Source organism: Urocitellus parryii, chromosome 1, assembly GCF_045843805.1.
Source record: "Urocitellus parryii isolate mUroPar1 chromosome 1, mUroPar1.hap1, whole genome shotgun sequence".
NCBI lineage: Eukaryota > Metazoa > Chordata > Mammalia > Rodentia > Sciuridae > Urocitellus > Urocitellus parryii.
Genome location: NC_135531.1, coordinates 52,477,677 through 52,501,363, shown reverse-complemented (window position 1 = coordinate 52,501,363; position 23,687 = coordinate 52,477,677). Strand labels below are relative to the sequence as shown.

Sequence of the window (23,687 nt, the reverse complement as noted above, 5' to 3'; positions counted from 1 at the left end):
GCTAAACTGGGTTAATATAAAAACATCAATGTAATTGTGGTACTATTACTCTTCTTTGTATATTAAATGTGTTCATATTTTCCAGGCATATAATTCATTAAGATAGAAGCTTTAAAAAAAATTATATCAAGCTGGTATTCTCCAAAAGATTGCATAGTAATTTTAGACTTATAAAAACAACATATTAGAGATTTATTTATATCATTTAATGTTCTATGATTGGACCTGTTATTAATAAGATTAATATAAAGTTCTATACACTGGGTACAATTTAAATATAATATCATATTATGTTAGCTAGTATTCATGTGACATCAAGCAAAATTATATGTAAACTTTATAAAATGATATTTAAAAACAAAGATCAGTTCAATAATAGAACACTTTACCTAAGATTTATAAATCTTAGCCTTACCTGAGATAAGGCTATGCCTCCCATCTTACTACATGTCAGAATGACTCCAAAGTAGGCCAGACTTCAGCTAAAGCCCAGTATTCTTAATTTAAGGTGAAACTGACTTTGCTGGATGTTTATGATCAAGACTCAAAGTTAAATTAAAATGGCCTAGAAAACCAATGTTTGGCTCTGGCCCTCTGAGTCAGCCTGAAATCCAGGGAACAGGGAACTTCTCTAAAGAGCTTTGCAACTCTGGGCCACATAACCTCCTGATCAGGGAGATTATTGAGACCACTGGAGAATAAAAAGCCAATCAGTGCACTTGCTGTGAATAGGAGGGTCATAAGAGAAGGGAGACATCCCTCATGCTTCCAAGGGAAGCCACGTGGTCAAGCAAGACCTGGACCCATCCTAGTGCAAATGGCACTAGCAGAACTAAGAAGCTGCTCTCAAGTTCCCCCACGAGTGACCCCTATGGGAACTCGACTGACTCTAGATAGAAACAAAGTCAATTTTGACCAGCTTGATCTTAAACACCTACCAAAAACAGTTAAGCCAAAACACAGTCATTCCTGGGGGTAATGAAGGACAAAGAACAGCAACTAGGCCAACAGGCTCCATGGGGAATGTTCAGTCAAGTATGGCCTTGGCTCTTCCCCCTTACAGGACCCCTATTAGTCCTCTTTATGTTTCTCCTAATAGGACCATGTAAGTTCAGTTGCCTACAGAAGTTCCTGCAAGATCAGATACACAAATTCACCCACCAGTCAGTCAATCAACTACTTCTTTAAGACTACCAGCCCTGGTGCCCAAGATGGAGACCTGCGACTCACGACCAACTCCTCTAGCTCCAGAGACTCTGCCCCCACCTAAAACCCTCTCTAACCCCTTTTCCAGATTTTACAACCCCTCTTTCACTTCCTAGGAATGAGAACTACTCTCCAGCAGGTCCACTCTGCTTGTTCTGTCTGCTCTACAGCATCCCCATAAGGAAACATCAAACCTAAACTCCCCACACCTCAGATGAGGAGCCACCTGCCAGGCAAAGACTGGTAGATCAACTTCACTCATGTGCCTAGGCACAAAAAGCTTCGCTACCTACTTACTTTGGTTGATACTTTTTCAGGTTGGATAGAAGCCTTCCCTACATCCAGGGAAACTGCTGACACTATTGCCTCCATCCTCATTGAGGGGATCATTTCCAGGTTCGGACTTCCCACCTCCATCCAGTCGGACAACAGTCCCGCCTTCACTTCTCAGGTGGTTCAATAGTCTCCAAAGGCCTCAATATCACTTGGAGGCTCCACATCCCCCACCAACGCCAATCCTCGGGTAAGGTTGAGAGGCCTAACGGCATTCTCAAGGATCATCTCACTAAACTTGCTATTGAACTTAGGCTCTCCTGACCCAATCTCCTGCCGTTGGCCCTCAACTGAATTCAGGAAGCCCCCTAGAGCCCCAACAGGTCTTAACCCCTTTGAGCAATTCTATGGGTGCCCTTTCTTAACCACCCAAAGCTTTCCAATCACTCCTCCTCCCCTTGTGTCCTACCTGTCCTATCTCACACTTCTATGGAAACTCCTAAGGGAACACACAGACCGGTGCCTTCCTGCGCCATTCATTGCCTCAATCCCAGCACAACCACAAACTGAACTGGACCCTCTTCAACTGGGCGACTCAGTCTTACTTCAGGAACTGCATTCTCAATCGTTGGAACCTCGCTGGACGGGACCCCATACAGTCATACTGACTACCCCAATGGTGACCAAGCTTTTAGACACTCTCCCTGGTACCATGTCTCCTGCCTTAAAAAGGCACCTGTTCCAAATGTCCAGTCCTGGACTTCCACCACGCCCACTAAACTCAAGATTTTTTGCCAACTCTCTTCTTCTTCTACTAATCATTATTCTCTCTCAAGTTTTTATCTCAAACCACAGATGGCACTTCTACATCCAAGTGACATGGCACCAGGATGACACCACCCACTCTCAGTTTAAGGGTTAAGGCGATTGCCCTTCCACTGGCTGCAATTGGGCTGTCACCCTTAACATTACTGGATTCAACCAAGCCACCTCCAATACTTCCTAGAGTCCCTGCTACAGGACCAGTGGCTGATACCAAGAATCTCCTCCATCCAGTACTGGTTTGATGCCATCGAGACTTGTGGCTTCAAGGAACTTTTATGGACTTTACCCCTACCAAAGTAGTTGTCTATAGCCACTGAGTGTTATTTCTGGCTGCCCTGGTGTTCTCAGACCTGTCCCCCGAACATTCCTCCACTTTCCCTTCTAGGTTCCATGCCACCCACCATTAAGCAGGAAGTAGCCAGAGGACTTTACATCGTCCCCCATGTCACTTAGAAAAACAAAAAGAGAGAAATGTTAGGTGCAGGACAGGCTGAGTAAGCTGTCTGCAAGGCTTGCCAAACAAAGTTAGCTGCAGGATGACCTGGCGACTCAAACCCTCTGTCTGGCTCTTTATCACCTGTTTGCTTCACGCCCAAATGCCCAAGCCCCCGCTCAAGGCTGAACACTCAACCCCCCACTCAAGGCTGAACACTTAACCCCCTTGTGCCAACAAGGCAGCTTGCAGACGCAGAGACCCCATTAGATTTGGGCTATAAAAACTCCCTCCTGCCGGGCCCCTCTCTCTTGCTTTCTCTGTCTCTCTCTTGCGTTCTCTCTCTCTCTCTCTCTCTCTCTCTCTCTCTCTCTCTCTCTCTCTCTCTCTCTCTCTTTTCTCCTCTGTTGCAATGCTGCAATAAAGCTCTCTTTGTCGCTCTGAGTGTTGTGGTCACTTTCCTTTCAATATCTATCATTCATCACCTTCCTAAATGACTTCTAGATTCTGCTTTTCTAGGATGTCCGATAAAATCTTTTCAGTATTTCCTGGGAATTTCCTTATGGTTTTCATTTTGTGACCTAGTTTTTAAGTGAAAAACAACTAATTAAAGAATACAAGAGATTAAATACAATTAGATTCTCTTCAGTTTCCTCACAAAATTGGTTGACTAAACTTTTACCTTTCATTGAAGCAATTAAGTTGCCCAATAAGAATGCATTTAGCAACAAATTTAACAGCTCATAAACTAATGAAAAAAAAATCAACAAATTGCTGGGTCTAAAAATAACATAACTTAGCTGTATTCCTAGTCTTTTTAAATGACAGAGCAAAGACTGCAATGTCCAATTCTAGTGAGTCACTGGAAGCATGTCATGAGAAATGACAGCGAGTTTAAAGGGACTCAGATGAACCCAGCTGAAAGAGCTGGTTCTCATAGCTCTCTTCGAATTTCCTCTCCTCTTTTCTCCTGCTTCCTCTGCCCAATCCCTCATGTCAGTCCACTTAGGATCTTCTCATTGATAAAAATAAGATCCATGCTCCCTTGGCTTGGCATTGCCTACTTGATATTTGGGACAAGCTGCTACAAGGAAGGACATAAATTAAAAGATGGAACTCATTCTGGGGCACTCTGCCATCAAGCAGATTGTTAATATAAATCACTGCATTTCCATAACACAGGGGAAATTAATCATTTCATTCATGCAGATTTTGACCAAGAATTTTTTAAATGTGCCACTGTCGCAATGGCAAAAAGTGAGACTCATGCAGTCGAGGGGGAGAAATAAAGTATGTCCACGCACTTCTGCCTTTGTCAATGCTTTTTTCACTCAAATCACTCAATACAATTTCACTCTATAGGTTCTTAATCAAGAAAATGACAATCCTTAATGCTAGGCACTGCAATAGACATAATCAATTCACAGCAAACAATTCTAGATTCATTTTAAGCACTGCAAACACACTTACTCATGACAGGCTCGTGACAGACATTCCCTCTGTGTGCTAAACTCAAGTGTCAGATCCAAAGTCTCAAGTCTTAGGCTTTGACTCCAGCAGATGCACATTCCTCAGACTATGGTGATCAGATCAGGAACCAAGGCAGGCTTCTACTGGGATGGAGCTGATGGCCAGTTGAGGAGAGGGCCATAAGGAGAAGTTGTGGCTCTCACCAGGGTCGAGATGTGGCTGTAGAGTTTGAGAGCAGTGAGGAAGACTCAGAGGATCAGGCAAAGGATGAGAAGAGGTGGAATGTCAGTCCAGGTCCTCATCAGGCTCTCCAGCAGGAGGGCATCAGTGTGGGCTGGCTGAATGTCTGTCTGTTTATTTGCTTCTTCATTTATACTAAAATTTGAGGCTTGGGCTGGGGTTGTGGCTCAAGCGGTAGCGCGCTCGCCTGGCATGCGTGCGGCCCGGGTTCGAACCTCAGCACCACATACCAACAAGGATGTTGTGTCCGCCGAGAACTAAAAAATAAATATTAAAAATTCTCTCTCATTCTCATTCTCTCTCTCTCTCTCTCTCTCTCTCTCTCTCTCTCTCTCTCTAAAAAAAATAAAATAAAATAAAATTTGAGGCTTTTGACCACCATTGCAATTCCTATCAGTAACGTCATTTACCCTGGGGTTAAAGCATCTGGTCTGGTGGTCCCCACCCTGATTTTCTCACCTTTCCCCCTTATTGGGACGAGGACAATGTGCCAGAGACTTTGGCATGTTGGCAAAGTGAGTGGCACTCACTCTGAGTTTGTCAGGGGTGGGAAGAAGCGACTTATTTGTGCTTGAGGGCCACACTGGAGGGCTCCTTTAGGCATGCCTGGTGAGACTGCAGGTTTCAAATTGGAGTTTTAAAATGGAGTTGCTTAGCCTCAGGCCTCAGGCCATCCTTACAGCCACAATTTGTCTAAGAAGAATTTTAAGACACATATGATTTTAACCAGCATAATGTTCAAGTGTGTATGGACCGTATGAAGGTTGATAACAAATTTAATTTACTAAAATATAGCAAAGTAGCTCACTGAGGCCTGAAAACATAGCTCACCATAATCAAAGGAATAGCTAAAAATGATGGGAAAGTAACTTTTGAGATGAAAAAAATCAGATAGTGTAGCTTTTCTGGAGAGAGAAAACCCACCTACAACATTGGTTTGCTTTACAGTCCCAGGACCTCTTCTTGTAGCCCTGTATGACTAAATCCTGGGGCAAGGAGATGTGTCCCATGCCATGTAAACCAACCAACAACCCAGTTAAAACCTAACCCACACAGATAGAGGATTACACATGGGGTTTTTGTTTTGTTTTGTTAATTGGCCAAAGTCAGAGGAACTTCCAAGTACCTCCCTGGCTGCTGGCTGTCCTTCCCACAATGTCATGACTACCCACATAAAAAAAGGAAGGATGATTCCCAGCTACTTTCCCCTATAATCCTGAGATATCTGGCTCAAAACAAACAGCACCCGCTACCTTCTTAGCACCTCAAAGCTAACCTCAAAGACACTAACTTTTAGGTTTTACAGACCACATACGGGAAAACCTATGTTCTTCCTCTATCCAGTCAGAGCTGTGTTTTTGTTGATGAGGGTGTTCTAATGCAACAACAAGACATGGAAAGAATCAAAAGGCAGACGCTGAGGAACCCAGTCCTGTTTTCATTTTCATGATAGTATGAAGTCCCAGTAGCCCATGGCAGTTAGAAAGTCTGCTTCCTAAATCTTCATTCATTCACCCCATGGGTGTGTCCTGACCATTAGCATAAACTGGAAACTATGTTGGGTGGGGAAAATGTGTATCATTAATAAAATATGATTCCTGGTTGTGTGAAGCTTGAGAACTGGGAAGCCCTGTATTTGTACACATGCTCAAAAATAGGACATTACAACAAGGGATCCAAGAGTAATGGCAGGCGGGGGCGGGGAGGGGGTGAGGGTCTCTAACAAGGCTAGTAGTGAGACAGGGCAAAGAACTGGTAGCTGATGGTCAAAGAAAAGGAAATGAGTTGCTAACCTGCCCCTAGCACTTTCCTGCTCAACCAGTTGTTAACTCCCCTTCAGGGGAGGGGAAGGATCACACCTTCCAACCCAAGAGATTACCCCCTGGGGCTACTCTTTCCTGACTTTTAGGCTTGTAGGCAGGAAAGAAAGAGAGGTTGAGGGGTTTACTATACACCCCCACTCCCATGGGTCCCAGCTCTGGGCTGCTCTCCAGAGAAGTCTCTCTCTGTCTTTCTGTTCTGGCTCTTAAATAACACTTGCTTTCTATGCTGGCCTCAGCATTTCTGAGGTTTCTGAAAATCTGATCTGGATTTCCAAGATTGGTATCAGAAGACAGACTTACATCCACACACAGATAGCAGGTCCAGCCCTGGGGCTGCTAAGTGTTAGCTTATGAGAAAGAAGAGTCTTTTTGATGGATGTGATTAAATTAGGGATCTTGATATGGAGAGATTGTTTTGGATTATCTTGGATTATCCTGCTGAGCCCTAAATCCAATCACAATTGTCCTTATAGAGAAAGAGGCTGGGAGTGAAGTGACACAGTCCAGGTGAAGGAATGCCAGCAGCCACCAGGAGCTGGCACACTCAGAGACACATTTTCCCCCAGAAACTTCAGAGGAAATGAGGCCCCGCCTCTGCCTTGATTTCAGACACTGTCCTATGGAATTTTTTAAGTGGGCATTCATAAGAATATAGCAACTATAAATGAACAGTGCTGAGAAATCCATTATCATATATTGCTTGCTGAAGTATAAACTCTAGCAACATTTCTGAAAATCATTTTGGTAATACATGCCAACATCCTTGAAAAACAAGATATTGATAGGCATGGTGGTGCACACCTGTAATCCTAGTCACTCAGGAGGCTGAGGCAGGAGGATAAGTTTGAAACTAGTCTGGGCAACTTAGCAAGATCCGGTAAATAAAAATAAAAATTCAAAGGTCTGAGGAAGTAGCTCAAAGATAGAGTGCCACTGGGTTCAATCCTAGTTAATCATAATTTTTTGAGGGAATTGTGGCTAAAAACTTCCCAAAATTAGTGAAAGATGCAAAGCTACTGATTAAAGAAGCTTAGCAACCTCTACAGGATAAGACCAAAGAAATCCACACCCAAACACGTTATAATCAAACTATTGAAAACTAAAGACAGAAAAAAGTCTTGAAAGTGGTAAGAGAAAAATTATGCACTAGTTACAGGTAACAATTTGAACAATTGCAAATTTCCCCTTAGAAATACTGAAGTTTAGAAAGAAAAGGAGTAAAATTACTTAAATGCCAAAATTTAAAACTATCAGAATTCCTGTATCCAGGATAATTTTCCCGTAGGACTGAAGGTAAATCCATTCCCAGATGGAGGCAAACTAAGATATTTCACCAAGAGACACTCTGAAAGAACTGTTAAAAGAGGTTTTTCAGACAGTAGGGAAATGATACTGGAAAGAAACTTGGATCTTTAAGAATAAGGAAGAGAAATGAAAAATGATAAATATCTGGTAAATATAATAGATCATGGTTCTCTTGAGTTCTTTAAAATCTGCATGACAATTGAAAACAAAAGTGATCACATTGTCTAGGGGGGGTGTCATATGTAGATGTGATCTATGAGACAACTAGAGTGTGAAGGAGGGTAAAGGACCTGCCTTGGTGATGCTGGAATAATAACTTAATTAATGGGAAAGATATTCATGCTCTGGATATGAGTTGGGAGCAGGCAGACCAGAGCAAATCCTGGTGACCAAAAGATCTCATCCCATCCTCACCTCCCAAACCCAAATTTTTCCATCCTTCCTTCCAAATAGAAAGCCTTTTCCACCCTTTATTCATAGTATACCCTCAATCATTGGTTTACAGCTATCTGGTGGTCTTCAAAAAAATAATAATAACTGATTCTATTAATAACAACATCAACCATTTATTAAGTATCTGCTTTCTGTCAGATACTAAACCAAGTACTTTACAAGTGCCATCTCTAATTCTTACAAAACAGTGAAGTAGGTAATATTGTTCCCACTTGGCAAAAGAGGAAATGTGTTAGTCATTTTTATACTTGTTTTGTCTACAATAACAAGACTTACTAGGCTCTGCTAAGGTGAACCTTTTCTGGAGCATTTTGTAGGTTCATAAAACCCAAGCAGGAATGACCTTACTAATGTGCTTCAACTTTAACTCTTGAATTCTACAGCTGACAAAGTCAGGCTGGTTGGGTTTATTTTAAAATCAAGTTAGCACAGGTGCTGGGGATATAGCTCAGTTGGTAGAGTGCTTGCCTCGAATGCACAAGGCCCTGGGTGCAATCCTCAGCACCACACACACACACACACACACACAAAAAAAAAAAAAAAAAAATCAAGTTAGCAAGTTAGCACATAAACCTAAAAGAAATACAGGGCAATAAAATGTTTGGAAGCTGGTAGGTCTTGGCTCTAGCTCCTAAGGCACCTCTTGGATCCTAGATAGCATGTAAGAAAAGGCTGAGATACTTGGGAGGTATTTTGTGCAAACCACAGAGACTTTCTTGATTCCCAGTGAGATCAGAATGAAACAATTTATGTTTCCAAGCGTGGATACCTTGGCTTGACTTTGCTGCTGAATACTTATATGATTTCTTGTGCTGCAGCACATCCCAAGTTCAAAGTCAGATGGATATATCTTAGCCATACATGTTGGAGAAAATCAATTTCTATGACAAATGGTGTGATTCTTGTCTTAGGGCAGTGCTGGCAGCTGCGTCTGAGCACAGCCAGTCCGTTCTTGAAAGGCAATGCTCTCTGTGTACTGTAAGTGCTAGTTACCACGGAATGTTTTAGACTGGGCTGCTATGTGCAGGGAAAGAATCCGTATTTAATCATTTCATTAAAATATCCGAAGGAGGGCTGAGGTTGTGGCTCATTGATAGAGCGCTCGCCTCGCACATGTAAGACTGTGGGTTCGATCCTCAGCACCACATAAAAATAAACAAAATAAAGATTTAAATATATATATATATATATATATATATATATATATATATAGGCATTAAAAAAATAAAAACTGAGGGAACTTTCCATGGAGGAGGCCCATGGCATTGGGCCTTTTAGGAGAAGTAGAATTTGGACATGTACAACTAGGACTGGGTGAGATGCATGGTGTTCCAAGTTGGGAAGGCAAGAACTGGAAAGGGGCCACAAAGTGGGAACCGAGTTTGGAGCTCAGAGTACATAATTAAAGGAGGGAAAAGGAATGTGGGTTGGGAAGATTGATGGAGAATGCATGAGGCAGGACTCTTTCAATGGAAGTAACTAAAACCCAGTTTAAATTAGGTGAATTTAAGAAGGTTGAGAATTCAATGTCTGTCTTAAGTGGGATATCCAGGGATACAGAAGGCCTCAGGCATTTTAGACCCAAGTGCTAAAAATGTCCTCAGTTTCTCTCTCTTCCCTTTCTTGTGCTGTGCTCACCAACAGAGGTTGGCCTCACTGTCTCTGACTCTGTCCCTCTGCAGACCAACTTTCTTTTTTTTTCTTTTTTTCTGACTCTGTCCCTCTGCAGACCAACTTTCTTTTCTTTCTTTTTTTTTTTTTAAAGAGAGAGTGAGAGAGGAGAGAGAGAGAATTTTTTTTTAATATTTATTTTTTAGTTCTCGGCGGACACAACATCTTTGTTGGTATGTGGTGCTGAGGATTGAACCCGGGCCGCACGCATGCCAGGCGAGCGCGCTACCGCTTGAGCCACATCCCCAGCCCTGCAGACCAATTTTCTCCAGGTAACCTTGTGGGTCTGGGGGCCTGAAAGGCAGGGAATACACTCAATCATCCCCCTGGTCATGCCACATCCCAGGGAGGGGCTTTGCTTAGAGGACGATGAAAAGCTACTGAAAGATCTTACTCAGGGCTGTGGTATTAGCAGCCTTGAGCTTAGCAAGACCACTGTGCACAGTGGTGAGACATAGGAGGAGGCCGGTGGGAGGGCCATGGAATAATCAGAATGAGAAGTAATGAGGACATGAAGCCAGGCAGTAGCAGGGAGGGTGGAGAAAACCTCTCCCATGTTAGGAATGCTCACAACAGCAGGACCTGGTGGAAGAGGAGCACAAACCAGGCTACTGGCCACAGTTTTCCCATCGGAACCGCCACTGCATGGTGATATTGTTCACTGAGAGGTGGGCTATGGGGGAAGGAGAGCTTTCTCAGGGTCAGGTCTAAAGTTCTAGGTCTTTTTTGCCATAAAGCAGCATTGACTTCCCCCCCTCCCTATTAAGCTAATCAAGTCCACTTTGTGTCTGCCATTCAGCGACTCTCTCTCTCTCTCTCTCTCTCTCTCTCTCTTTCTGGACACAATACCTTTATTTTATTTATTTATGTGGTGCTGAGGATCGAACCCAGTGCCTCACAGATGCTAGGCAAGTGCTCTACCACTGAGATACAGCCCCCAGCCCTCAGAGATTCTCCTTTGATAGGAGGGAAAATAAAGACCCATGGAGAGTCCTACTGAGAACATATTGCGGCAGAAGTTGGGCTTGTGGAGCCAGAGAGCACATTCAGTCATTTTAAAAGCTTGTTATTTTTGAGGCCCCAAGCTCCAGAAATGAATTCAGAAAGAAAATGGAAAAAAAAAAAAAAAACCTAAGAAGACAGATAGCAGGAGCACAGGCTCCACTAACAAAAGCTGTCAGCTGAAACCAATTTGGACAGCTCAGCTCAGTCTCGGCTCATGAACTTCACTTTACCTCAGAAGAGCCCTTCAGCTCAGCCTTGGCATGCACTCAGGAACACACGCACTCGAGTGCACGTACACACACACATGCACAGAAGGCAGCACTGGGTTTCACAGCTACTCAGCACCCAAGAAGAGGAAACTTGCTTCATTTTTGTAAGTGATAATCTCTGTGTTTCTGACCTCACTAATTGTGATTTATAATGAGAAATATATCAATAAGGTCTTTGTCCAGTTTTATGGCACAAAGCTCCTAAAATCTTGGAAACATCTTGAATCATCAATGTCTCTGGGGACGTTAATGAGAAAACTGTGGCTGGGGGCTCCTGGATAGCCTCAGGATGCCAGGGGAACCAACCATGTGATCAGAGAATCCCCCATCCTCCACCCTTCTTCAGAGAAAGGAGAGGTGCTGAGGGTTGAGTTGATCACTGTGTTCATCAGCTTCCTGTCACTGTGACAAAATTTCTGAGATAAACAACTTATAAGGAGAAAAGCTTTATTTTGGCTTTTAGTTTCAGAAGTTTAAATCCATGGTCAATTGACTGTTGCTTTTGGGCCTGTGGCAAGGCAGAACATCATGAAGACATCATAGAGCACACTGCTCACCTCAAGGCAGTAAGGAAGCCAAGGTGAGAGTAAAAGGCCAGGGTCCCCATATCCCCTTCAAGGCCATGCCCCCAGTGACCCAACTTCCTCCCACTAGGGCCTCCTTCTGAAAAGTTGCACCACCTCCCAACAGTGCCACAGGCTAGAGAGCAACCTGAGCTTGGGGGGAACACCTGTACAAACCATAGCCATTGCCAGCGACCTATGATCTCATCAGCCATGGCTGTGCAATGAACCGCCATACAAACTCAAAAGGATTCAGAGAGCTGCTGGGCTGCTGAACACGTGGAATGCATGTGAACACCCAGAGAGCGCACAAAAGCTCCAGGACTTTCTCACACATCTTGCCCTACATGTTTCCAAATCAGCTGTTCATCTGTAGCTTGTATCACATCCTTTATAATAAACCAGTAAATGTAAGTAAAGCACTTTCATGAGTTCTGTGAAATGTTCCAGGAAAGGACTGAACCTGAGGAAGGGGTTGTAGGAAGCCCCCACTTACACTTGGTTGATCAGAAGCATAGGTCATAACCTGGAATTGGGGATTGGCATCTGAAATGCAGAGCAGCCTTGTGGGACGGAGCCCTTATTGACCTGTGCTTGAGGTTATCTGACTCAATTTCAGGTAGATAATGTCAGAACTGAATTGAATTAGATAACCCAGGTGGTTTCTGATGGAGAATTGGCTGTTGGGGGAAATCCCCTGACATATTTTGGCAACCAAAGGTGAAGTATTCTATGTTGAGTGTTAGAATATAGTAGAAGAAAACAGTCATTTGTTTTTCTGCTACAGTACTATACAGATGTTTTCAACTTAATGTCAAATGAGGAATTAACAGCCTCTCCCTCCTGAACAAAACCTTTCTCTTGCCTCAGGCTTTGCCATTTCACTTAATGACACCACCCTTGACTCAATTGCTCAAGCCCAAATGCTGAACATCATCCTGAATTCTTTCACCCTCCCACCCGTGATCCATCAGTATTAGCATCCTGACATGCTACCTCCAAAAGGGAACTAAAAATCTACTCACTATCCTCCCTTTTATTATCCAGTCATATATATTGGCATCTATGTATCAGGGGGGTATATACAAGGTATATTGTAGCTGTACTTATGTCAAAAAGGTTTGAAAGTCACTCATTGCCCATTAGGTTACAGCTCCTGACTACTACTTCATTGGGTCTTCTACCATCTCCCCATCTTTCTTCCTTCAGTCCCTGGAAAATGTTGTGCTCTTTTACACCTTGGACCTCAGTTCTTGCTATTAACTCCAACTGGAACATTCTTCTCCCTATCTTTCCCATGGCTAGTTCATTATCATCCTTTAATTCTCAGTTTAAATAGCATTATCGCAGAGAGACCTCCCCTGCAAACCCCCGTAAACCTTGTTTTCTTAAGTTTTCTATCACAATATGCTATGGTCTGAATGTTTGTACTGCCCCCAAATATTCATGTTTAAGACTAATTCCCAATGCAATAGGACTAAGAAGTAGAGTCTTTAGGAGATTACCAGGTCTTGAGGACAGAGTTCTTACAAATGGGATTAATTCTATTATAAAAGACGCCGGAGGGAGCTTGTTGGCCCCTTCCACCATGTGAGGACTCATGGAAGGCACAATGAATGAGGAAGTGGGCCCTTACCAGACTCTGAAACTGCTGAGGCCTGGATCTTGGACTTCCCAGTCTCAGATCACCTAGTCTGAGGTATTTTGTTATAGCAGCTCAAACAGACTAAGATACTAAACACAAGGCCCTGGGTTCAATCCCCAGCACACACACAGAAAAAGAAGCCCCATGGAAAATGATAATATATGGGTGCTTGCAGCATTTTTTCAAAGTAGTAATATATTTATTTATAAAATATAGTTTCACAGAAACAGCTCTCTTTATACACATAACCTTTATAATTACACAGAACCATGTAAATGATACTAAGTGTTTGGCCTAGCCAAAGCCCATGAGGGGCCTATTTTGGAGGTAACATCTTTCCCTCCCCTCACTTCATTAGTGATCACCCAGAAGTCCCTAGATGGGTCATGCCTAATTTACAAAAAGAAGCTGGTAGCAGCTGCCTAGCTCAATCTATCCCCAAAACTAAGGTGTGTGCCTCTCATCTCAGACAGCTCCCACAGGAATAGATCTGCTAAAAGAACATAAACAAAATCAAAGAAACAGAAATTGAGATGAGTACCAAACATGTTCCAGAAGCATCAAATCTTCTAACACACATTAACCATCACCAATATAAAACCACACATATTCTTAATTGCACTTTAAAAAAACCTTGTGGAGCTTTTTTTTTAAAAAAAGAAACACACTTTGGAACTTTGGTTATTCTCATGGTGAAGACAGTGGACAGGCATCATTATGTGGCAGATCTTTGGCAAATTCCTCCCCAACTTGTCCTGGATGTTTGCCCCCGAGCCTGCAGACAGGCTGTTTCTCAACAAGCTCTTTCTCTGCAGCAGAACTCTCCCTTGGGATCTCCTCAGTAAACTGAGTTTCAGAAGCTATTTCTACTTTCATACTTTGATATAAGCAACAGGACTTTTACAAACTAAGACAATTGACTAGACAAGTGTGAAGGATATTAGTACAAAAAAATAATGGGCTCTGGTTAGCAAAATTACCCTTCAGCCCCTTGGTGCTTCAGTAAGAGGACACCAGTAATGGCTGGTGGCCTGGGTACAAAGGTGCCACAGGGATGGGAAGCTTCCAGGAGGCAGACTGCAGGGCCCGTTCTGCTTCAAATAATATGCAAATAAATATGACTAACATTCTTCCCCTTTCATGTCTTATAAGAAACAATGCTTATGAGAACATACCTACCACTTTACAAAACATTCTTGAGAACATGTACTTGACCTGAAGAATAAGGTCAATTTCAGAGAAGCCTGAGGCCTCCTCTCCCCTTGAGTGCCAGAACCACTGGTGTACTGGGTACATTGCCCTTTGAGCGGAATCTACCTGCAGCATTTCTATATTCACAGAGATAGTAAGTCTGCATGCTACAGGATAGAATTGTGTCCTCCAGAAGACGATGTGTAAGCCCTAACCCAATTATGTGTCCATCTGGAAACAGGGTCTTTGCATGTAACTAGTTAAGATGAGGTCATACTGGAATAGGATGGGTCTGGTGTCCTTAAAAGGGGGAGAGATCTAGGGACACAAACACTGGGAGAATGTCATGTGATAACAAAGGCAGAGATTGGAGTGCTACGTTTATAGACCAAAGAATGCCAAGGACTGCTGGCAACATCAGAAGCTGAGGCATGGACCAGAACCCCTCTCCTGGGGGGTCTTCAGAGACAGCGCAGCCCTGCTGACATCTTGGTTCCAGCCTTCAGCCAGAACCGTAAGAGAATAAATTTCTGTTGTTTTAAGCCCCATTTGTGGTGCTTATACAGACAGCCTTGAGTCAAATCATGCAAAGAAAACAAAATATTTCTAAAATGAAAGCTAGCCCCATGGTTTGTGGATTTTAAGAATAGCAATTAGTAAGAGACTTGGAGGACCTGAAACACCTCAAGCAGGTCCTATTCCTTGCAGGGAAATATTCTGACAAAACTCTATTTCTTCTGAACCAATGTCAATCCAACTCTCAGAACAAAAAATAAAACCTATCTTATTTGAGCAATTAAATTGTTTATTAAACTTGCCACCTGATCTGGAGAACAGAAAAATCACATTAGAGTGATGTTAGAAGATGTTCTCATTTTGTATTTTTGTACCTATATTTTCAAAAGTCATGTACTGATAATGAAGTTACGTCAGCCTTTTAGGACATCTTTGAACATAAATTACATTAACTCGGATATCTCAGTTGGTTCGCCAGGAGTAATGAAATTATCACCGCCAGAAGCCACGACTTCCTTGGAAATGAAGATTGTATTTTTCCAAATGCCATAAAATAATGATGTTTAGAAGCTCTGTAATCATTGAATTAGAGAGCTTCAATTTCCATCTGTATTTTTGAGATGGCTTATAGTAGGAACAGCATTTTGAAAAAAAAATCTATCCATAATTTAATTTATAAAGATGATAGTTAAATATTGGAAAGGAAATTTCTGATGGTTCAGTACTGGGTCATGGACGGAACACTGCCTAGAATCACCACATCCAGGTCCTACCAAGACTCCATGACTTAACTGGTGGTGAGAACTTGATCCCCTCACTTCCCCCATGAGCTTTACAATTGCTCACCTTTAAAGTTAAGAGTAGAAAGAGAAGAACTAGATAATTTCCAAGATCCTTTCAAACTCCTCAATAATGTTGTCTGTGGACAATGTATTATTCATCTGCAGCATACGGACTCAGGATTTCATAGATTTTCACGGTTTAAACCCAATATAGATATGCTGACTTCCGTGCTTCTACTTGCCAAACAAGCCATCCAGAGGCTGGGACTGAAGAAAGGAGACTTATTGAAACAGCTTCCTGCCTCTGGTGCCTCAAATGATTTGTGAAGTCTATTTTTGCACAATGATGCCCAGTGCAGCATTCCACACTGGGCTGCACTCACCAGGCCCTGTGCCATGAGGTGGCATCAACAAGAGGCAACAACATTTCCTAGCGGCACAAGGCACCCAGAGAGGCTAGCAGAGGCCTTGCTGCCTCTACACTCAATTTCATTTTCTTTGAGAAGCTGCCAGATTCCTGTTTCAGAGAAGATAATTTAAAGAATATACTTATTGTTAATTATTGCTATTAATTTATTACTGTTTTTATTATCACTGTTCTTAAGAACTGATGGAAAGCTGCATGCACATGAAACTAGCAAACTCTTGGGCCAAAAAGATTAGTTATATAATCTCAAAATTCTAGCTGTGGCCACTGCAGTACGTTGACCTCTATAAATACAGCATGGGGACAAGTGAGAGCCAGACAGGCACTAGGTGACTGTCCCTTGCTGAGGAAAACAACTAAATCTAAGCAAACAGAACTTCTAAGAGGCCAAGAGTAGAACATCATCATATGCATTTTTTTGTGCAGACCTGACAGGAGGAACAAAAGAAACACCCAGATGCTTCAGGCAACTTTGCATTTTCTAAGGATTCTGCTAAAGGAAATTTATCAAAGAGAAATAAAAACCCATCCCTCCTAAAACAGGGGTAAAAAGTTCAAGGATTCCAATGCACCCAAGAGACCTCCATCAGTCTTTTTGTTCTGTTCTGAGCATCATCCCCAAATTAAAGAAGAACAAGTGGCCTATCATTAAGTGATGTTGCCAAGAAGTAAGGAGAGATGTGGAACAACACTGCTGCATATGACAAGCAGCCTCATGAAAATAAAAATGCTAATATTGATAAAATTCTCAAATGAATGACTCCAGCTCACACTTAAACTAGAATTAAAGAATTAAACCAAAACTAAGCAGAAAATAAATACTAAAGGGCAAAAATCAGTGAAATAAAAAATAGATATAAGCAAAAATCTGAGAAAAATCTCTTGCTAAACTAATCTAGATAAAAAGAATAATATGTTAACAGTGTTAAGAATGAGAGACATCCTACAGATGTTACAAGGGGATATTATTAACTTCACACCAATGCAGCAATGTGTTTTAAAACAAATCCTTTAAAAACATGCAACACCAAAGCTCATTTAAGAATAATACAACCCTGTATCTATTCTTAATATTGAATTTGTAATATTAAAAGCAAAAGCATATTCTAGGTTAAGGTTGGCTTTAGGTTGGTTCAGGTTGAGGAATTCTACATAATGACACAAATTCATTCAGAAAATTAAAGATTAGGGAACACTTTCCCACTAAAACTGCTATGTATGACTCTCATATAAAAGTAAGAAAAACTGCAAACCAATTTAAAAAGTTTAAGTGAATATGAAAAGGGCCTGAGGTTGGAAGACCAATTAGTAGACTATATATATAGATCAAAAAGACTGAATTTAATACTATAAACAGTGATTCTGTCCCATGTAACCAATCATGATTGAGACAAGGGCACATTTATTGCAGAAGAAATACAGAATTTGTGGTTGAGGGTAGGGTCAAATCAGAAATTAATGGTGGTAATGAGGAAGTAGGAAGAGTGGTGCATTCACTTAGCGTTGTAAACTGAATGCTTTGTTTGGAGCAGGAGTTTTTGGTTCTGACATGTCTCCAGTATTATGAGTTCTTTGTCAGATAATTGGAAATGTTAAGACTTTAGCTTCAGCTCAGGAAAGGGTAATGCACTACCAGAGGTCATGCCTCTATAACTGATCCATTTTCCACCTCAGTCATACGGTGGCTAATGCATTAGAATAGTATGATTTTTAAAAAACATTACTATTCTTTCCATGAGCCTTTTCATAATATAAGAAAATGATAATTATAAAAAACTAAATGTAATATAATTATACAACTTAATTATAACCCAGTGATCTTTCAAAACTAATGCAATGACTGGTCATGGTGGCACACACCTGTGTGCAAGGGGACTGCCAAGTTCAAAGCCAGCCTCAGCAATTTAGTCAGGCCCTACGCAACTTAAGAGCTGGGCATGTCGCTCAGTGGTTAAGCAACCTGGGTTCAATCCCTGGTACCAAAGAGTGCAATGTAAAATTTCATGTAGAAGTCTACTGTCAAAAGCAGCTGGTAATCCCTAGAAGTCCTGTGGAGAAGGTCACACACAAAAAACCCACTACTGGCAAGTACAGTTTAAAGGTCTCTTCTATCCACCCTTGCACAAACAGTTTAACATATTTGGAAACTCAAACAGTTCATGGCCTTTAACCATAATTAAGATAGCTCATCATCTCTGGGCCAACTAAGCCATGAAATCTTCTTACAGAATTCTAAATCTATACATTCAACAGGTAGCCTGTTTTCAAACTTTCAACAATACGCTGTTTTAAATGACCACCCTGAGGTCTTACAGCACATTTACCAGAGAGCTACACTTCTGATAAAGGGGAGAAAGCATTCCGCTTGCTGTTAAACACAAAAACGTCAATTTGGGTGGTAATTTTTAACCCTGGAAAAGCCTATAACCATCTCTCAGTTATAAAAACAAGTTGTGACTCTGGAAATAAATGTCCCAGAAATAGGCGAAATTACTACAACAGTGGCAAGATTTTAAGATTTTCATTTTATTAAAAATATAGTGACATAATAGCAGCAGCAGCAGCATCTGATAAATCTTTACTAGTACCATTTAAAAGTAATCCTACGCACATAAATATACACCACCTATGCAGAATCTTAATGTAACATTTTAAACTCTTCCCTTGAAAATCTATAGCACTGTTCTATTAAACTAATTAAGGTTAGGAGGATAATTATTTAACTATTAAATTGATTTATACAGCTACACAGTATATTCAAATTTAACCTTTTGTGGAAATCACGAATTCTCTAGGTTATTCCCTGACAATGTGTTATCTATACCTATACCCCTAAACTGGTGGAAATCACTCTCTTCTTTCAGTATGATTTTCATGAATCTGAATTTACATTTATGAAGTTACCTGACTAGTAAATAAAAATTAATCAAGATTAGAAGAAACTAACATTCATGCTAATCCTGGGAAAATTAAATTTAGAGGCAAAATATGTGAAGTCTCCTCAAAATTGACAATTTTCCAAATTAAAATGTTAACTAGACATAAATTTAAAAATCAGGCAACATATTAAAACCTACTTAAAAATATTAAGACATGTTAACATTTGGGGCTGGAGGGGAAGCCCAGTAGTAGAACACTTGCTTAAATCTGATCCCCAGCAATCCCCAAAAGGAAATGTTGTATCACATATAAACAGAAAATTTTGACAAATTATAAAGGTACCTTAACACATTAATTCCCAAATTTTTAATTTTCTATCAATGAAATTGACATAGGTACATTAAAATAGTTTGGAAATCATAGTCTAGAGCTTATATGTCCTTTACATATTTTCAAACATTCTAATTAATCATCATCTATTTTCTCAAAAGAATAGACCTCTGAAAACAATTATTTCAAAGTTACTTTAAGTGATATACTTGTTGCTCCATTTATGGTTTTATAGTTAGTCATTCCACATCACAGATTGGAAAAAATGGGTTAAACTGGAATGAAAAGATCCACATTAGGTACTGTATCTAACCTGACCAAATATGGACCAAATACCATAAACGGCTTTAGCTTTTATTTCTAAAATATCACTCTCTTCATGCAAAAATCACCAATAAAAGTATCCTAAAATAAAAATTTCACCCATAAACCTAAGATGAAGTAGGAAAGTCAGTTTTATTTTTAAAAGATTATTTTATTATATTTATACTAGACTCCTGCTTCCAGAAATAAGTTAGCCCTTAAAAGCACTAACTTTTGAATTATGAAAATAATTCAAAGTGACTACGACATCAGTAAATGAACATATGAGAATACTAAACATGTAGGAAGTAAAAATAAAAAAATATTTAAACACAAAGAGCACATGATCACTGTACTTTTACTTTGTAGGAATGGTTCAACTTCAATAACCCACTCAATTAAAATCAAATACTATCTTTTACCATGAAAATATAAGAAATGACATTTCTGAAATGTTGTTATTCAATTCAATGCATCCCTCCAAAAAGACTTGATTTTAATTGCTAATTCAACTAAAGTTAAATGAAAATAATCTGCATTTATAATACAGTGCAGATCAAAAAAATTGAAGTTTTAAAAGCCTATTACTATACTTAAAATCCTTAAAATTTGAACAGTCTCTTCAGTTGTGAGATTTGAATCAGTTTTTTGTTTTCTCAACTTTTAAAATAAAGATAGCAACATACACACACATAGAAATGACTGGGGATCCTGAAAATGATTTATATAAAATTATTTTCTTGACAAAATAATCTTTTGGTTATAAATACCAGCTTTATTGTTAAGTGAGCATGTCAAAATTTAAGCTTCTAACAGTGAAGATCAAGGTAGGTATTTCTTCAAAAGAATTCTAAACATGGGCAAAGTCACAAGATGACTTGATTATAAGCTAATTAGGTTAGATGGAAAATAGAAGCTAAGAAGACAACTGTGTAAGTTAAGGATTTACAAGTTTTTGCACGTGAAACTGACTGGCTAGTCAGTTATGAAGACCATCTTTTGTTCAACAAGCACTGCTGAAAAACAAGTATGATTTAAGAAAAACAGAGTGCCTTCTCTGTAATTAAGCTTAAAAAGAATCACAGAAGATACGAAGTGTAAAAGGGCTGCCTTCTTGGCCTTACCTCAAGTTTTCCTGACATCTACTGGGGAGATGAAAAAAATAATTTTAAAGGAAAAAACACAGTAACCTTAATGAAAATAATAAACAAATGGAAACATGTCAACTCTTAAGTGAACAAAATGAAAACTCATCTCTCTGTCTCACACACACATATACATACCCACACACACATCTAGACCCTAGTAGGCTTTGCTTCCATGTAAAAAAAATGTCAAATCTTACATTCCTAGATTCTCAGCTTTTTAATAGAATTTTTTTGTAGTTGTAGATGGACAACATGCCTTTCTTTTGTTTATTAGTATGTGGTGCTGAGGATCGAACCCAGTGACTCACACATGTACTCTGCCACTGAGCTACAACCCCAGCCTGATTCTCAGTTTTTGAAAAAAAATCACTCAAAATTAATATTACTTTACAGCTGAATAAATATCCTCAGCAATAAAATTAGTGGTAGGAATAAAATTAAATATTAATTTCCAACATAAAAAAACACTTAGAGAGTCCAGAGTACAAGAAAATATTTAAACTTGAAATGACTAATTTGTAGACAGATACCACACAAACATACACTCGCCATGTCAAAACAATCTCTGTGCTAACTAAATCAAGAGCAGGATGAAAACTAAGATCTTATTTTGAAATGTATAAACAACTATTTTCCTCTAAAATACTTAGCTTTATTAGAGAAATGGTACTAAAAATAACAGATTCAAACAACATTTGCTCTATTCTACTTACATATCATAAATAAGACAGCTGTTGATACAAGACACACACTCCTTCACAATCTTTCCATATGCACCCAAGCATTCTTGTATCAGAATAAACTGTTTACCAGCCAACCTTATGTGGTTGAATGATTACAATGACCACCTATACTTTACATAGTAAAGCATTTTCCAAAATTTTAATGTACACAGTGACAAAAAAGGAGAAAAAAAAAAAAACCACAGTAATTCTGAACATATGAAGATGATTAAGCAGCTTCAAAATCAAACCAGGCTTCATAACTTGCAAAAAGAACAACTCTTTCCATTCTCCATCAAATACTTAAGTTTCAACAGTATTAACATTTAAAAAGAAGACTCAAGTTGAAACCAAGTAACTAACATGCTACTCAGCTTTTTAAATCTGTAAAAAGTAACTCGTCCCATGAGGTAAGGCAACTGAGTAATTTGATTGTATTAGATTGCATTAAAATAATTATACTTGATTCTTAATAAAATGCTAATTAAAAGTACTTTTGGAAATATAACAATAATGAAAAGAGTTCAGAAACTACGAGTTATAGTTTTGGGGGAAAATATTAGATATGTTGTCATTTTACTACTTGTATACTTTCTGCAAAAAGTGAATGATGGATGACCTGTATCTTAAACTCAAGTAAACATAGTCTTAAACAAAACAAATAACCTCCCATATATTCCTTGTCCTCCCTTTAAGTATAATTTCTGCAGATTGTTTATGGGAAAATGATTGAGAGGTAAAAATTAAGGCCATCCAATGTAGTCAACTAAATGGTTTCCTTTGAGGAAAATAGAGCATGTTTCATTTTTAGTTATCACAGTTATATATAAAACTGATGGTCCCAAAACTGCACTGTTGTTTTAAACTCTAAAGTCAGTCTTGAAAACAAGGTTTCCTTCTCATATGAAGTGAACTAAGTTAAGCTCTTCTGACATATCACTTGCATACTTCTCTATGGTGTGAATACCTAGATTCCATATGAATTGAGAATGACTAGCACATATAAAATTCTAGAAAACAGTATACCACATTGTAGAAGGCACTAAAGCTTTAGCTTGTGCTCCCGTAGCCCATTTTGAAAACCCAGTTTCCTTTTTATGAGGGCATCCTTGCCACCTACAGCTGACAAGTCACACTGCAATATTATTCATAATAAAACTTGGAAATGTCAAGAAAGTTCAAAAAGAAATGCTTACTCTGTTTGTGGGTAGACCCAATGATTCTAAACACTGAATACTAATACATTAGTATTAGTATTCAACACAGTTACTCTTCCTTTTGAAAAAGAACAGTAGCATGCATTGTCAGTTGTTTTTTAATCCACTTATTTAAGCAATTTTAATTGTAAAACTATTTTAAAGAAAAACTGCTGTCCTAAACAGTGAGCAAAAGAAAACACAATAGTGAGAATTTAACACAATCACTGTAAATCCTGTGAAGTAAATGTTAAAACTTCTTACATACTTTGCACTTACAAGGGTGTGTATATATTTGCACCAATTTCAAGCACACCATCAAACTGTATATATCGAAATTTTTTTTTAAAAAAAGTAAAACAATACAAAATTCAGTAACTAGCATTTTTTTTTTTTTTAAGAGCCTCCAATGTTTACCTCCAGTCTCTAGGGAAAGTACAAATTTGGATCAATAATGTTCAATTTATTTGCAATGGTTCTTGGCAAACACTAACAATCACATGACAAGTGTGTCAGCCACCATGGAAACACAGTTTTTAGAAGATGAGGGGTTTGGGTAACATCTGGTATTTTCATGATGTCCATGCTTTATTTTCTTACTCAGTAACAAGATGTCCACAACATCACCTAACAATTAGAAAAGCTGTTAGCTTCTAACTTCATATTCGGCTAGATTTCTTCCCTGTTTACATCTTGTTGAGAGAATTAAAAGCTTTGGATTTTATTCCACCTTTGAGTGCAGAGGTGCATAAGTCTGTCCTATACTGCTTCTGTTTTGGTAGAGAGGTTTTCTTCATTTGGTTGACAATTCCCATTTTGCTGTACTTTGTTTTCCTCAGTCCTTGGTACATCCTTATCATCTACTTCTTTGCCCACAGTTGAATCTGGTTCTTTATTGTGCTCCTTCTCCTACAATAAATATGAAGGTAATCATTTACTATTCCCCTCAAGAGTTACTGCTACTATGGTTAAATGACATCTTAGTGAATTAATAAAACTGGATTTACTTTC

The 23,687-nt window shown here is 39.5% G+C and overlaps 1 protein-coding gene across 4 annotated transcripts in view; it reads right to left on the bottom strand.

Annotated features, from left to right (window-relative positions):
• Window positions 1–18,656: 18,656 nt before the first annotated feature.
• The window catches only part of Srek1 (splicing regulatory glutamic acid and lysine rich protein 1), a 36,806-nt gene continuing 31,775 nt past the window's right edge, over window positions 18,657–23,687 (bottom strand). For all 4 annotated transcript variants that reach the window (XM_077800351.1, XM_026390817.2, XM_026390819.2 and 1 more), the window contains exon 12: window positions 18,657–23,585. In XM_077800351.1, coding sequence (XP_077656477.1) covers window positions 23,436–23,585 — 150 coding nt within the window. In that variant the 3' untranslated portion in view covers window positions 18,657–23,435. The remainder of the gene's footprint in view (window positions 23,586–23,687) is intronic.